The 15,705-nt window shown below is 42.5% G+C and overlaps 1 protein-coding gene across 1 annotated transcript in view; it reads left to right on the plus strand.

Annotated features, from left to right (window-relative positions):
- The window catches only part of LOC119970166 (leucine rich adaptor protein 1-like), a 34,026-nt gene extending 18,814 nt beyond the window's left edge, over positions 1-15,212 (plus strand). The window contains exon 2 of the mRNA XM_038804323.1: positions 12,865-15,212. Within this exon, the coding sequence (XP_038660251.1) occupies positions 12,865-13,257 (393 nt within the window). The 3' untranslated portion in view covers positions 13,258-15,212. The remainder of the gene's footprint in view (positions 1-12,864) is intronic.
- The last annotated feature ends 493 nt before the right edge of the window (positions 15,213-15,705 follow it).

Raw genomic sequence — 15,705 nt, forward strand, 5'->3', positions numbered from 1 at the left:
ATCCTTTTACTTGCTACAAAATATTGAGACTAATGACAATAAGTAAGTCAGTTCTACTGTAAAATTGATATTGTGGTGGGTTTATTGTAGTAAATGTACTTTCTGACATAATTGACCTGCTTTGACTGTCCAAGCGATCTAAATGTACCAGAATGATTCCAGCGGTGCATGCAAATGGTGTCAGCTTTGGCACAGATGGTAATACACTTGCCTCTGAGTCAGAAGTTTGTGGGTTCAACTTCTCCTTTCAAACATGAACACAATAATTGGGGCTGTTTCTCCAGTGCAGTCCCAAAGGAGTGATACATCTTCAAAGGCATGGGCCGGGATTCTCCGTTTGAGAGACTAAGTGCTGGTGCCAGAACTGAATCGCGAATGCAGTGCCGGTCCCGGAGAGATTCGGGACGCATCAGTGGTCTAGCACCTGCACCATGTGGAACTAGTGCAATTCCAATACATGCCAGCGTGTCGTACTCTGGGGTTGGGATACTCGGCACTGGATGGCCTGAGAGGCAGGAGCTGCAGATAAGTATTGCCTCCTCACACACCCTCACCCCAGCCAAGATGATGTCACTGGTTGCACTGCAGCACATCTCTCCCATTGTTGGGTCAGCTGGGGCCAGAGGGTACTTAGGGGATGGCCTGGTTGCGGCTAAGACCCCAGTGGGCAGTCAGTGGCATGCACAGCCGCATCGCTGCCTTACAGGCTATGACAATGGTGGGCCGTGAGTTACCCCAACCCCACGGCCCACCTCCTAACTGCCTCTCGCTACACCCCACAGCCCGGCAGATGCACCCGGCCAGCTGCACAATTGTCAGCACACTATAGCGTATTAGACACTGTTTGTATCCTCTCCCGCACACTCAGCAGCCACGGCGCCTGTTTCCCGATTTTAAATACCACTAGTGAACCTCAACGTCGATAATTCCTCCTGGCGGCGGTGGAGCATTGCTGGAAACCCGGAGACTACCGGGGCAGGTCCATTAATGATTTTGTAACGCCGTTTACTGTACAATTTGCATGCTCAAGCAGTGTTCGGCGTAGAATGCATTCATGCTGCTGTTGAGGGAACAGAGCATGGCATTCGGTTTGAAACGCAGAACCAGCCATGATTTCTGCTGACCCGTGATTCTCCGCCCTATCCTGATTCCCGATTCAGGCATCGCTAGATGGAGCATGCTGCCCAGTAACATTATAACGAGGCCTGTTTGCCATTTTGGGTGTAAATAAATGCTCTCGTGGTACTGTTTCAAAGAAGAGCAGGGGCTTTATCCCTGGTGAGCTGGCCAATATTTATTCCTCAATCAACATTGTAAAAAAGAACAGATTGTCCGCTCATTGTCACATTGATGTTTGTGGGAGATTGCTGTGCGCAGAAATGGCTGTTATTTTTCATACAACAGTGACTACAGGTTAAAAGGACTTCATTGACTCTAAAGCTTTTTGGGTGGTTCTGAGGTTGTGAAAGGTACTATATGAATGCATTTTTTTCTTGCCTTTATCACTTTTTTAAAAATAAATTTAGATTACCCAATTATTTTTTCTATTAAGGGGCAATTTAGCGTGGCCAATCCACCTACTCTGCACATTTTTGGGTTGTGGGGGCGAAACGCACGCAGACACGGGGAGAATGTGCAAACTCCACACAGACAGTGACCCAGAGCCGGGATCGAACCTGGGACCTCAGCGCCGTGAGGCGGTTGTGCTAACCACTAGGCCACCGTGCTGCCCTGTCTTTATCACTTAAAATTTTTTTTATTACACATGGCTTTGAAAATTATTCTAATTGCATTCACTCCTATTGTGAGTAAAGATGGATGATATGAAGACTACTTGTATAAAAGATATAGTGCAATCTAACAAAAAAAGAGAGTCTGTTCTGGGTGGGATTAAGCGCTGGGAATGACTCCACTATCTAACAGCACTGGGATTTTGTCGGTCCTCAGTGAGGAATGCCATGCCGAGGCCACACCCAGTCACCATCCCCGCACTGAGGAGCTCTGCAAAGTCAACTCAGACCCCCCCCCAGTGCCACAACTCACCTGTTGGGTGTCCTCGAGCCCCCCGCATACCACCTCATACGGGCAGGGCACCCCGGGCCTGATCCCTGGAGTGGGCAAAATGTCACATCGGCACCTTGGCACTGTCAAACTGGCAGGTCCTCTGCCATCCTGGCACTGCCAGACTGGCACCCAGGTGGCACTGCCAGAGTGCCCAGGTGGAACTGCCAGGGTGTCAGGCTGACTGCCACAATGCCCATCTGGCATCAGAAGTGCCAGGATACCACCCTGCCCAGAGGCCAACCAATCCGAAGGCCTCCGATCGCAAGGGAGACCCCCCCCCCCCCCCCAACGAGTGCAGTGCTGCCTTGTCACCTTTTGTGGAGACCAGCTCTAAACAGCGCCCAACTGGGGTCTCCTTGGTGAATCCGGTAGATCCCGGCTGCTGTTAGATCTTGCATAGGCATAGTAAGTAAACAGTTAAGTTCATCTAACTATGCAGGTCTCGATCCTGCCCAAGGGTGAGTATCCTCTCTACAACTGCCTCCAGGGTGCTGAGGAGGGTACTTCATGGGTGCCACACCTGCACTTTCTAGATAGCACTTGAGAAGAAAGAGAACCCTCATAAAAAGAAACTGTGGTTGGTTAGACAATTAGCTGCTCCCCTGAGTTAATGGATCCCTGCAGAGCTATATAAATAAACAATATTAATCCTCCCTTTGAAACTGTCCGGACCCGTCAACCGAAATGTTTCTAAGAAGCAATTGGGCATGAAATTGAATGTAAGCAATGCAGTTCAAAGCTTTTAGACTTCTAGGGATTCAAACAGGCTTCAATGCTTTGAAGGGCAATGGAACTGACTGAGAAAACCACTTCAATGGTTCCACCATATTGAAGGGAATGCTTTTACCTTCATTTTGCATATCTTTGAACTTGGCATACTGACTGACCATTTAAAGGGTTTACGGATACAGATGGGAACACTTTCCTTTAATATGAGAGAATTTTAATTTCTAGATACGACTGACTGTTTAAAGGATTTAAAGAATACAGATGGGAAGAGCAGGTAAACGGCCTTCATCCCAGGAAAGACCGCACCAGCCCAACACAAGCCCCACTGACTCCACCTCCCATGAAGGACCCTCCTCGGCAACCTGGAAGCAATTGTATGGAGCTAGTCACTCCTTTCCACCTCTCGGACCGCAAGTCCCCACGTTGTCACTGCCAAGGGGAGGGTCCTGAAGGAGGGAAATGTGGGGGGTGGGGGCTGAATGGTGGAAGAGGACCTGCTTTAGGGTACTGAGGGTATCCCTAACTTGCCAGCTTTCCGGGGAGGGTGGGGTGCTGTAGCAGCATTCTGAGATTGGGGAGTCCTTTAAAAACGGCGGCCATTCTCCGAGGAGCAGGACCTGCCAACGGGATTAGGTCCTGCCCCTCTCGTGTCCACAGGGTGTACCACTGAGCAGCACTGAAAACCCGACTGAGTTAAAAATGTTTTCTAAGTGCCATTGAATGGCAAGTCGGGTTTACTCCGCCTGCCAGCAGCAATCACACTGGCATACCCACTGCTGGGAGCTCTTAGTCACCGATTGGGAGAATTGTGCCTATAATCATACATTGTTTTATATGGTTCTTAGTGAATTTCCTTTAATTTTTTATTGATTTTCTGTTCTGAGTCCTCCCTTTCAGAAGCTTCCCCAACTCATGTTCCTGTGGGGAAAAAAACATTTTCAACAGATATCTCAAAATTAATGTCTGTTTCCAACCTTATATAATAACCTTTTTTCGTAACCTTATATAATATGCCATTGTGGGAAGGGTATTGACCCCACACCATGTTAAAGCACTCAGCGCAAATTGGAGGCATTAAGCAAAATCTTGCAGGAAACTAGGCTAAATAAAATATCTGCAGTGTTGAGTTGTTAGGCCAGCAGTACACAAGAATTAGACAGGTGTAGATAATGGTCCACTTTCAAACCATTAATGCACCATGAATTCTGTTTTGATAATGTTTTTGTCACTATTTATATGTCTGTGCATGTAACAACAGGATGTAACAGAATGTTACTGTGCATTTGTCTATGCAGAACTCTGTTTTGAGTGAATTGTTACCTGAGAACTTGAAGTGAGACAGCAGCAGGTGGTATTTGAATACACCATAAGAGATGTACAGCCGATGTGTATACCGTAGTTTGTAACCAAGAGTTACCGATGACGTGCACAATTTCTGGGGTTCCTCCCCATTGATAGATGCATCACTTTAGTGGTGTTGCACATTAAGCAACCCAGACAACAGCAAAAAAAATCTCAGGCAAAGGAATTTGACGATATGGCTATCAAGAATTCACGCTGCCGAGCCACAACATGTTTTCTTTTACAGCCAAGTAGCTCAAAGTTGGGCTCATAAAATAGTTTCATGTCCTGACACGGCTGAGTTCCATATGGTGAGAAACTTCGGTATTTAAAAAAAATTATTGTGCAATATTTCCATGAACAATAAGTATGCCCTTGCCTTGGGTAAGTATGACGGATGGGTGATCCCACAGATCGCTCACATAGTCTTCCAAATTTGTACTGATTTTGTTCTACTTCGTACCTCAGCAGTACGGCACACTGGAGAAAGTACTACGTAATAATTCCAAAAAATATCTTTCATGACATAGCACCTTCATAAAGGTTGATCTTTATTGCTGGAAAGGAAAGGACACGAAAAGCTCATTGAATATAGCTGCAAAAAGAGACATGCTGCCGAAGCTTTTCAGCATGTACTCATCAGGACGGATGCAAAGATGACAAATTTCCAAAGAAACAACAATTTACACAGCATGGGGAAGTGATGCTGGTTGGTTGTCAAGTTGGCTCTGATTGGTTGAGACATTGCCATGGCAAATGTACCAGGGAGCTTTTATTTATTCAAAGAAAGTGCAGCATCTGGACTCATTCCGTTTACCTGCAGAGGACAGGTCATTTCATAAAAGTACATAGGCTGTTTGGCCCAGTGACTAGCAGATTGTATCTAACAGCATGCCCGTTTTGCTGTTGGCGATTGGCAAAGTACTGACTTTGCTAAACCAATGTGTGCTTACAAAACTGAGACCATAATGTGCAATGCTAGATGTAATCCCGCAATTGGGCAGCATTTTCTGAACAATCACAAGTGTGTTAAGAGTTACACTAACAACCAATTTAAGATTATCAGTCAGGCTAGCAATTTGGCACACTTATGCTTCCTAGAAGCTACTTATATATTCAGGGACTCAAAAGTTCTTGGCGCAAAGTGTAAAGATGTTATGGTATCCTCATCGTGTAGCAGATCATTTCCTCATGATTATTTTTCCCATTACTCATTCGGGAAATTTGGGCATTGCTGGAAAGGCGGCATGTATTGTCTATCCCTAATTGTCCTTAAAAAGGTGGTGAACTGCCTGATGTGTGCGTGTTGCAGAAACTCCCAGAATGCTCTCTGGTAGGGCATTCCAGGATGTCAGCCCAACAACCAGGGCTTTTTAAATAATAAAGTTAAGGGTGGGTGGGGAGGGTTCAGGAAAATAAAATTTAAAACATTGAAAGGGAGATGTCAAGACTCTAGAACAGAGGAGCATTTTGGATAAAACTAAGCAGAATGAATCAGGAAGGGTCAATGGCAGTAGCAACGGTAATAGAGCATTATTGACCAAGAGCAAATGAGAAAAAGAGTTCAAGGCTCCATATATAAATGTACTTAGCATTCACAATAAATTTAGATGAACTATTAACACAGGTATAAATTAATAGGTTTAATCTAAGAGCAATTACAGAGATGTGAGTTCAAAGTGACCAAGGTTGGGAACTATATATTCCAGAATATTTAACTTTTAGATGACACAGGCAAAATGGAAAAGGAGGAGTAGCGAAGATAATAAATGATGGGATAAAGAGAGTAAAGAAAAAGCCTTATTGCGAAGAAAATCAAGGAAGTAGAACTGGTTTGAGAGACTTTTACAGGCCCCACAATAGCAATTTGGCGTAGCAGGAAATTAATAAGTTATGTAATAAGGGTATTATGGTAATAGTGGTGGCCCTTAATCTTTAAATGTTCATGTACAGAGGGATCCAGATGGCCTAGTACACCAGTCACTGAAAGCAAGCATGCAGTTGGGAAGGCAAATGGTATGTTGGTCTTCATTGCAAAAGGACTTGAGTTCAGGAGCAAGGATGTCTTACTGCAGCTCTGCAGGGCTTTGGTGAGACCACATCTAGAATATTACGTGCAGTTTTGGTCTCCTTATTTAAGAAAGAAGATACTTGCCACAGAGGGAGCGCACCGAATGTTCACCAGGTTGATTCCTGGGATGGCAGCATTGTCGTATGAGGAGAGATTGGATTGTCTAGGCCTGTATTCACTGGATTTTAGAGGAATGAGAGGGGATCTAATAGAAACGTATAACATTCTGACAGGGCTGAACACACCAGTTGCAGGATGTTGTTTTCTCTGGCTGGGAGATCTAAAAAAAGGAGTCACAGTCCCAGGATACAGGCTGGGCCATTTAGGACTGAGATGAAGAGAAACCTCTTTACACAGGCTGGTGAACCAGTTGAATTCTCTACCACTGAAAGCTGTGGAGGCCAAGTCATTGAATATATTTAAGAAGGAAATAGATAGATGTCTGGACTTTAAAGGTGTCAAGGGGTATTGGGAAATTGCAGGAGTATGCTGTTGAGATAGAGGATCAGCCATGGTCATATTGAAAGGTGGAGCAGGCTCAAAAAGTCGAATGGCCTACTCTTATTTTCCATGTTTCTATATAGACAGGGAAAACCAAATTTGCAGGAATAGCGTAGAGGACATGTTCTTGGAAAATATGCAAGGTAGTTTTCTGGATCAGCATATGAAGAAACCAACTGAGAAACAGGTTAGTTTGGATCAAGTATTGTGCAATGAGAAATGGTTAATTAATAACCTTGTAGTAATAGGCCTACTAGGGATCAGTAATCATAATATGGAAGAATTTAATATTGGATTTGAAAGTGATTCCATTAATTCTAAAATTAGGATCTTAAAGCTAACTAAAGCAAACTACATGGGTGTGAAGATTCAGTTGGGTACATTGGGAAATAGTATTAAAAGATAAGACAGAAGACAAGCAATAGAACTAAAGAATTAATGCATAAATTGCAACAAACATACATTCCTTTTAAGGCACAAATGTAAACTTCAATGGCTGGCATGGTTCAGAATAACATTAAAAGCACAGGTTTGATTCCTGCTCCAAGTGAAGGTTGCCCTTCCCCCTGAGTGGAATGCAATGGCAAACTCTGACTGACAAAAATGACCAAGAAAATTGTCCAGGATAAAACATCACCTGACAACCAGCCAAGGGCTTGCCTTTACGTAGAGCACACATGAAATAATGAAAAATGAAGACACAAAAACATCACAATAAATATGATATAAGCATTATGAGCAAGAGGGATTAAAGATAATATTAAATTAAAAGAAAATACTTATAAAGTTTCCATAAATAATAGTAAGGAATGGAAAGATTTTAGAATTCAAAAAGGAAACTGATAAGGAAAGAAAAGGTAATTAGACACTAGACAAGCACCATGTAAATGTTTTTTGAGCCATGTAAACAGGGGGGGTTTAATGAAAGTAAATGTTGGTCCATTAAAGGTAAAAGGAAGTGAAAATATAACGGGGAGTAAGGAAATGGCAGAGACATTAAAAAATATTTTGTATCGGCCAACTGTCTTCAAGGTAGAAGACACAAAAAACCTTCCGGAAGTTATTGGTCCAGAAAAAGTAATGTACTTCAAGAATCAAAGGAAGTAAAGAAATAGTACTGGTGAAATTAAAGTGACTAAGGCGGAACAAATTCCCAAAAACTAACCACCTACAACCTCGGGCTTGAAGAGAGGTCGCTGCAGAGAATGTGGATGCATAGGTTTTGATCACTCGGAATTTCTTAGATTCGAGAAGAGCCCCCAAGAATTGGTTGACATCAAATGCAACCTTTCTATTTAAGAAAGGAGTAGGGTGAAAATGGGGAGTCATATAGGCCAGTGGGCCTGACATCAGCAGGTGGAAAAATATTAGAATCTGTCTTGTGGAATGAGGTAAAAGGGGACTTGGGAAATCATAAAATGATTAAACTGAGTCAATCAGGACTTATGGGAGTCATGTTTGGCAATTCTGCTGGTGCTTTTGGAGGATGTAACTGGTGAGATGGATATGGGGGAACCAGTAGGTTTGGTGGATTTGGATTTTAAAAAGGTATTCAGTAAGGTGCCAATGCAAGAGGTTATTACACAAAATTGGGATTCATGGGATTTGGGAACACAGGTTGACGATTAAATAATGGACATAAAGAAGAGAAAAGGAACAAATGGGACATTTTCTCATTGGCAGGCTGTAATTTATATGAATAATTTAGATGAGGGGACTGAGTATAACACCTCCAAGTTTGCTGATGATGGAATATTAGGTATGAAAATAAATGGTGAGGAGAATACAGAAGGATAAAGATGAATATGGACATGGTGGGTGAGTGGGCAAGAATACGACAAATGGAATGGAGTATGATGAAGTGTGAAGCTTTGTAGAAAAAACAAAACGCAGATTTTCTTTTGGCCCAGACCTCCTTGTACACGAATCAAAGAAAGGTAACATGTAGGAACATCAAGCGATGAGGAAAGCAAGGGATAGATTCACTTTTGTTGTAAAGGGATAGAGTATTAGAGTTAAGATGGCTCACTACAATTGTGTAGACTACTGATGAGGCCACACCTGGAGTACTGTGTTCAATTTTGATCTCCTTACTCCAGAAGGGAAATACTTGCCTTAGAGGGAGTGCAACAAATGTTCACTAGACAAATTCCTAAGAGGAGAGGATTGTCCAATGAGGAGTGATTGAGCAGGTTATGCTTATATTCCCTGGAGTTTAGAAGAACGAGAGGTTATCTAATTGAAGCAATTAAAACTCTTAATGGTTAAGAATGAGTAGATGCTAAGACAATATTGTCCCTGGATGAGGTTTCCAGACAAAGGGTCCTACTGTCAGAATATGAGTTGAGGAGAAATTTCCTCATTCAAATGTTTGTTAATATTTGGAATTTTCTACACCAGGGAGATGTGGATGCTCAGACTTTGAAGATATCCAAGACAGTCGCCCATAGATGTTTGGATATGAAGGGAATTACAGGATAATAATAATAATAATCTTTATTGTCACAAGTAGGCTTACATTAACACTGCAATGAAGTTACTGTGAAACGCCCCTAGTCCCACATTCCGGCGCCTGTTCCGAATACACTGCAGAAGAATTCAGAATGTCCAAATTACCTAACAGCACATCTTCTGAGACTTGCGAGAGGAAACTGGAGCACCTGGAGGAAATCCATGCAGGCACGAGGTGAACATGCAGACTTCGCACAGATAGTGACCCAAGATAGTGATGGGCAGCATGGTAGCATGGTGTTTAGCACAATTGCTTCACAGCTCCAGGGTCCCAGGTTCGATTCCCGGCTTGGGTCACTGTCTGTATGGAGTCTGCACATCCTCCCTGTGTGTGTGTGGGTTTCCTCCGGGTGCTCCGGTTTCCTCCCACAGTCCAAAGATGTGCAGGTTAGATGGATTGGCCATGCTAAATTGCCCTTAGTGTCCTAAATTGCCCTTAGTGTTGGGTAGGGTGACTGGGTTGTGGGGATGGGGTGGGGGTGCGGGCTTGGGTAGGGTGCTCTTTCAAAGAGCCGGTGCAGACTCGATGGGCTGAATGGCCTCCTTCTGCACTGTAAATCCTATGATTCTATGAAGCCGAGATTCAAACCTGGGACCCTGGCGCTGTGAGGCAACAGTGCTAACCACTGTGCTGCAGTGCCGCCCATATGTGGACAGTGGGAAAATGAGGTTGAAATAGAACATCAACCATCATGTCCTTGACTGTCGAAGCAGACACAAAGAACCAAATGGCCACTCCAGCTCCTATTTCTTATGTTCTAATTTGCCGACTGCCATTCACAACTGGACGTGACAGGACTATAGAGCTTTGATCTGAGCCATTGGTTATGTAATTGCTTACCTCTGGCTATAGCATTCAACTTCTGCTGTTTAGCAGGCATGCTTGCCTGCATTGTATCTTCATCGGGTTGACAAGTCATTTTTAATTACCCATGCTGCTACGTCTGTCAGCCGACATTGACCCTAGATTGGTCAATTTGGTTGGATGAATTGGATTGGATTTGCTTACTATCACGTATACCTAGAGTGAGGGATGTTCTGGTCATGAGATCACAGATTTTGGTAAAATGCAATTTTACTGCTGCTGATGGCCCACAGTGCATTATGGATGCCTAGTTTTGAGCTTATGCTGTGCCTCTGATGAACAGCAGAAAATAATTAGCCTCTCTGTCATGATAAGTGCCAAAATATGAATGGGAAAAGGTTTCATTCACAGCATACACAGCGTATATTTAGTACCTTTGATCCAGGATTGATACGTTCCATTACGTTTCTGACAGTTCAGTACGTAATGTTCTAACCTCTCATTTAGTTTTCCAATTCCATATCCTTGCCTTCTGGGTGGACATGTAGAAACATGTTGGGCCTGAATTTTCAATTCGGAGTTGGAAACCTGACACTCAGGTAATTTCTGGGTCCTGACTCTGTGCCATATGTACATCACTCATGCGACCTTATCGTCAAACATAAATGCCCTAATTTGGCTGAAGGCAAGCTTGGCACCCAATTTGGGGTGCTGAGCATTACCAGGGCACAGGGGCTCCCTGCAGAGCGTGAGCAGAAAAGTCAGACTGAAGCCATGATGCAGCTTTGCAGAGAAGAGGAGGCAGCACTTTGAAGGACCAGCGGTCACACTGCACACAGAACAGTGGCCAAGTGGCCAGCTAAAATGTGCTGCAAGGTTTCCTCAGACTGAACATTTTTCAGCATTAAAAAATCACCCTTCATTTCTGCCTCCGCTGAACACAATAGCTCCGCATGAACATTCACCAGACTGTTTGTGTTTAACGGCATACTAATTGAAAATCACCTTCCAAACCTTCCTCTGGCCATTAATACACTCCTCAAGACGTTTAGCAGAGTTTAATTGGAGGCGAGTAGAACAGAGAACATAGAACAGTATAGCACAGAACAGGCCCTTCGGCCCTCGATGTTGTGCCGAGCTTTGTCCGAAACCAAGATCAAGCTATCCCACTCCCTGTCACTCTGGTGTGCTCCATGTGCCTATCCAATAACCGCTTGAAAGTTTCTAAAGTGTCCGAATCAGGAAGGTCATCCTGGTTTTTGATCCAGGAGGGATGTCCTGCTGCCAATGAGAGAAACAGACACAAGGGCAGTGTCGGTCCATTGGAGGGATTGAAATACTAGAAGCACATGAAGTACTAGAGACTAGACTCTACATCAGTCAGATGAAGCTTTCCACAGCTATGGAGATGTCATCAAAGTAGCTCAGAGGGACAGGGCCTCAGCTCCCACATCATGCTCAGCAATAACTGGAATGGTGACTGAAGGGGACCAGGAGTTGTCCCTCGTGTCTCCATAGAGATCTGGGTGAGGGATAAGAGGAGAAAATGATCGCTACAAATGTACTCTGCAATTCAGCGTTGACCAGTGTCTGTACATTGATCGGCTCTGGGGAGCGGAATCTTATGATCAACTAAATTTCAACAGATTGGGTATTAAGAACAAATGCTGAGATTGACTGTAAACCCATCTAATGGGGGATGACCCCAAATTCCCACCACCTCCATTTCAAATTTCCTGCGCACCAGGAGGCATCAGGACACTGATATGTCATCCGGGACCACTATTTTCAAAGCCTGTCCACTTTTGTTCAGGTCCCCAAGGGCAATTGAAAGTCCCAGGCATTGCCGCCTTTTTCCAAGGAACTCACAGCGCATAGGGTCTTTAATGACTTATGTAACCACTAACTAAGGTCCCACGGCATCCCTCCTCAATAAAGATTTTTTTAAAAATACATTTAGAGTGCCCAATTCATTTTTTCCAATTAAGGGGCAATTTAGCGGGACTAATCCACCTACCTTGCACATCATTGGGTTGTGGAGGTGAAACCCACGCAAATAGGGGAGAATTTGCAAACTCCACACGGACAGTGACCCAGAGTCGGGATCGAACCTGGGACCTCGGCGCTGTGAGGCAGCAGGGCTAACCCACTGCACCACCGTACTGCCATAAAAAAAATTTAATGTAAGGAGGGTAGGAGTATATTAGGAGGATCTGATAGCCTCACTGAGAGTGGAGAGCAGTTAAAATTCCCAGATTGGAACATGAACAGGGTGTAAGGAACACTGATTATTGCAGGGACCAAAAATGACTTGTTTCAGTCGTCAGATAGTGCAATAGCTCATATGATCTGTATAGATCAACTGGCAACATAACAGTACAGTACAATAATTCCATCAATTCCAATATATTAATTAGCATTTTAAATGGTCCTACTGTTAGATTAAGATAGATTGCTCCAGCTTCAGAGTGGTAGCCCCAGGGGAACAATGTTACAAGCTCAGTGACATTGACTATGGTGGAGGCCATGTCATTGCTGACAACTTTTAAGGTGCTCCTGCTACATCTCTGCCAGGCAGGAGGCTTGAAATCTTAGTCCAAGATATTTTCTTGAACAAATAAGCAGATGTTAGGTTCAAATTCAATTTGTATCTTTTAGCAGATGAATATGTTCTTTGGCTGATTAATTCCTGAAAAAGGAATGGAAAAATGGTATCACTCACTGTGGACTATGGGAATATAAATCCTGTCACACTATGAATAACAAGTATTGTATTATTGTTTGAAAGGCATTTAGTAAAGCTCATGTAATTAACTAACTTATTTGCTATTCTTTGCCTCAGACCCGTCTCAGAGCAATTGATGTCAAGTTGATGCATCAGCTATTGTCTATCAATGAAGGCATTGAATCTATCAAGTGGATAATGGAGGAGAAAGGCACCCTGGCCAGCAGGGAAAGCAGCCTAGCAAGTAGCCTGTTCAGCTTGGTGGAAAGCCAGAGCACTTCACTGCGGGGTAGTTGGAACAGCTTGCAAGACGGCAGTGATGGACTCGATGCGATATCAGTGGGAAGTTACCTGGACACATTGGCCGATGACTTGCCAGGTCACTGCACCCCCTCAGACTTCGACCCTTTCTCAGACGACTTATGTGTGACGACAGATTCACTTCACAGCGAACCTCTCAATAAGGAATCCAAAGACGACTCTGATGATGGATATTATTGTTTTGGATAAATTATGTGGAACCAAGAAGATATTTTGTTTATATTTACTGACAGATATATAAAGTTATTGTTTAGCTTCCCGTTGTGCATCTCTCTCTTCCACCCCTGCCCCCGCCAATAGGCGGATGATCCGATCATCCATTTTATAATAACGCCCAAAATGAATTTTATGCATTCAGATTTTAGTACCTTAGTAAATGTGGTGTTTTTGAAACTGTCATCACGTGTATTTTAATACCTTTGAGAAGATTTTCAATGCAATCTGGGCGGAATTGGTTAAACTCGGGTACTTTAAAGATCAATGAGTTACACCCCAAACCACTTTTATGCTCGTGTTACTCTTCCTTTGAAATAGTTCAAGATTCAATGGGCCCAAATCCGGTTTCATCCTTCCCAGCTTGAAATTATGAGATTCTGCTAATTGCACTAATTCAATGAGGCTCTTCGAATTGTTCTTTGGTGTACAGTCACCAGTGGCCACATTTCAAACATCTTTGCAAAATATTAAACTGGATAGCATACATCGATGCAACTTAAATGGTTCAGTGTTTTTTTAAAGTAATTTTCAGGGATGTTAAATCAGCTTCCTCACAAGTTGTACTAGATTCTCATATTAAAAATGCTCATTTCTAATAAGTAACTCATTGTCAGCTGGATGGATAAAACTGCACTCGATTATTAAACAGATTGAGAAGTAGTTTGTCTTGGGAAGTAAAAAATAAGCAATTCCTTTCAGTTAAACTGCATAATTGTGCTGGTTCATGGAAGGTTAAAGTTTATGATTATGCAAATGAATTTTAGCAGAAACTTTAACAGAATATCAAGTGGATTTTGAGTGCAGTTTCTCTGTTGTCCCAAAGGGAAAACTCTTATTTCTAGTTTTCAAAACTATTAGTTTAAGCTGACAATGCAACCTTTCTTTGTGACTTTGTAAGTGGATAAAATGTGTACACGAGCAAACAAGTACATCTATTGGCCTAATTAACTGCAAATTTTCAACAAGTTGCAAGCAAGGCCTTTATTATGTACCAGCCGTATGACAGAATAGTTACGAGCTCAATTAAAATCAAACCTTGATTGCCAAAACAATAAATCAATTACCTGTATTTATGCTAACATAAGTATTTTAATATACTTTTGAAAGTGTTTCAGAAAGTCTCGGTGTCACATTCACGTGCCAGTAAAGGAGATATTACCTATCTGTTCGAACTCAGAAGTCCAAAGGCACTCCCTAGAAATGTATAAACCATGTGGTTGCACGGGTTCTAAACGTCCACCCTGGATTAAATGTGTCAGTAAAAATAAATAACATTTTAGTTTTTAAAATATATCATGTTTGGTGTTTAAGAACTCTGGAAAATATACCTTTCATAGACACCTATGTCTGTGGACAGGTAAAGGTCAACATTGGCAAATGTGAAACAGCTCTGGAATTTTGTGACATGTATTGAAAGTGACACTCAACATGCTAATGACATCAGTTAATTACTACAGTTATCAGTACAGATAATAACTGAGTAAAACTGCTGTAAAATTTGATTTCAAAGGAAACAGCCAAATTTAAAACTTGTTTCTTGGAAATCCTGTCACAGGGAGTTGGGAATGGAAGAACGCAATTGATGCCCATTCTCTTTTCCATAGAGACCCTAGTGGCAGTAGAGAAAGTTACAGGAAATTGACAAAACTAGCTACTCAATGCAGTATCAGATATGACTGACTAAGGTGCAGGCTCTCAGTAATAACCAGTCCAAGAAGTTTACCAGATTTCCAATTGTCTGTCAGAGAAAAGAAAAACACCCATTCAACCAGTAGTTTTCCAAGGAATCATTTGAAAGTGTTACCAACAGAATTTGTGTGATCTCTTCATAATCAGGATGTTTATGTGTGTTTCCTTACGCTAAGTGTGATTTTTCATAATTTAAAATAAATTCCAGCAGCAGGCTATTTGGTGATTTGAAAAATAAAGGTGGCTTGTCTCAATCACTCATCTCACCTACACTATCACAAACAAAGATTCAATACAGACGAAGTTAAAGTTGTCATTATAAAAATGGAATTCATAACTGTGTTGATGCAGGCCTGATGTCTTCTTCGTTTCGTAGATGCTTCAGGTTGGAGCAAAGTACTTTTAGAAACAAAGGATTCTCTGAAGCTGTGAAGACACTTATAGATAAATAGCCGGGAGGTTTGCTCGGACTTGGAAGCTGGAACAAGTACAGTACCTTTGCTGCATTAGAAGACTTTCAGCTGTGATGGTTCAGCTGTGTGTCTGCTGCTGGATTTGCTTTGTTCAGGATATTTAAAACTGTAGTCCTGTGTAACTGAAAGTTATTTTCAGTCACATGACTGCCGGCTTAAGACATCTCAGGCCCAGACCAGCATGACACAATAGTAGTTGACAATGCTCATTTATCTCTTTCCCAACTTAAACTCAAGTGTTATAGAATATAGAATATAG

Source organism: Scyliorhinus canicula, chromosome 8 (genome assembly GCF_902713615.1).
Source record: "Scyliorhinus canicula chromosome 8, sScyCan1.1, whole genome shotgun sequence".
NCBI classification, from domain to species: Eukaryota; Metazoa; Chordata; class Chondrichthyes; order Carcharhiniformes; family Scyliorhinidae; genus Scyliorhinus; species Scyliorhinus canicula.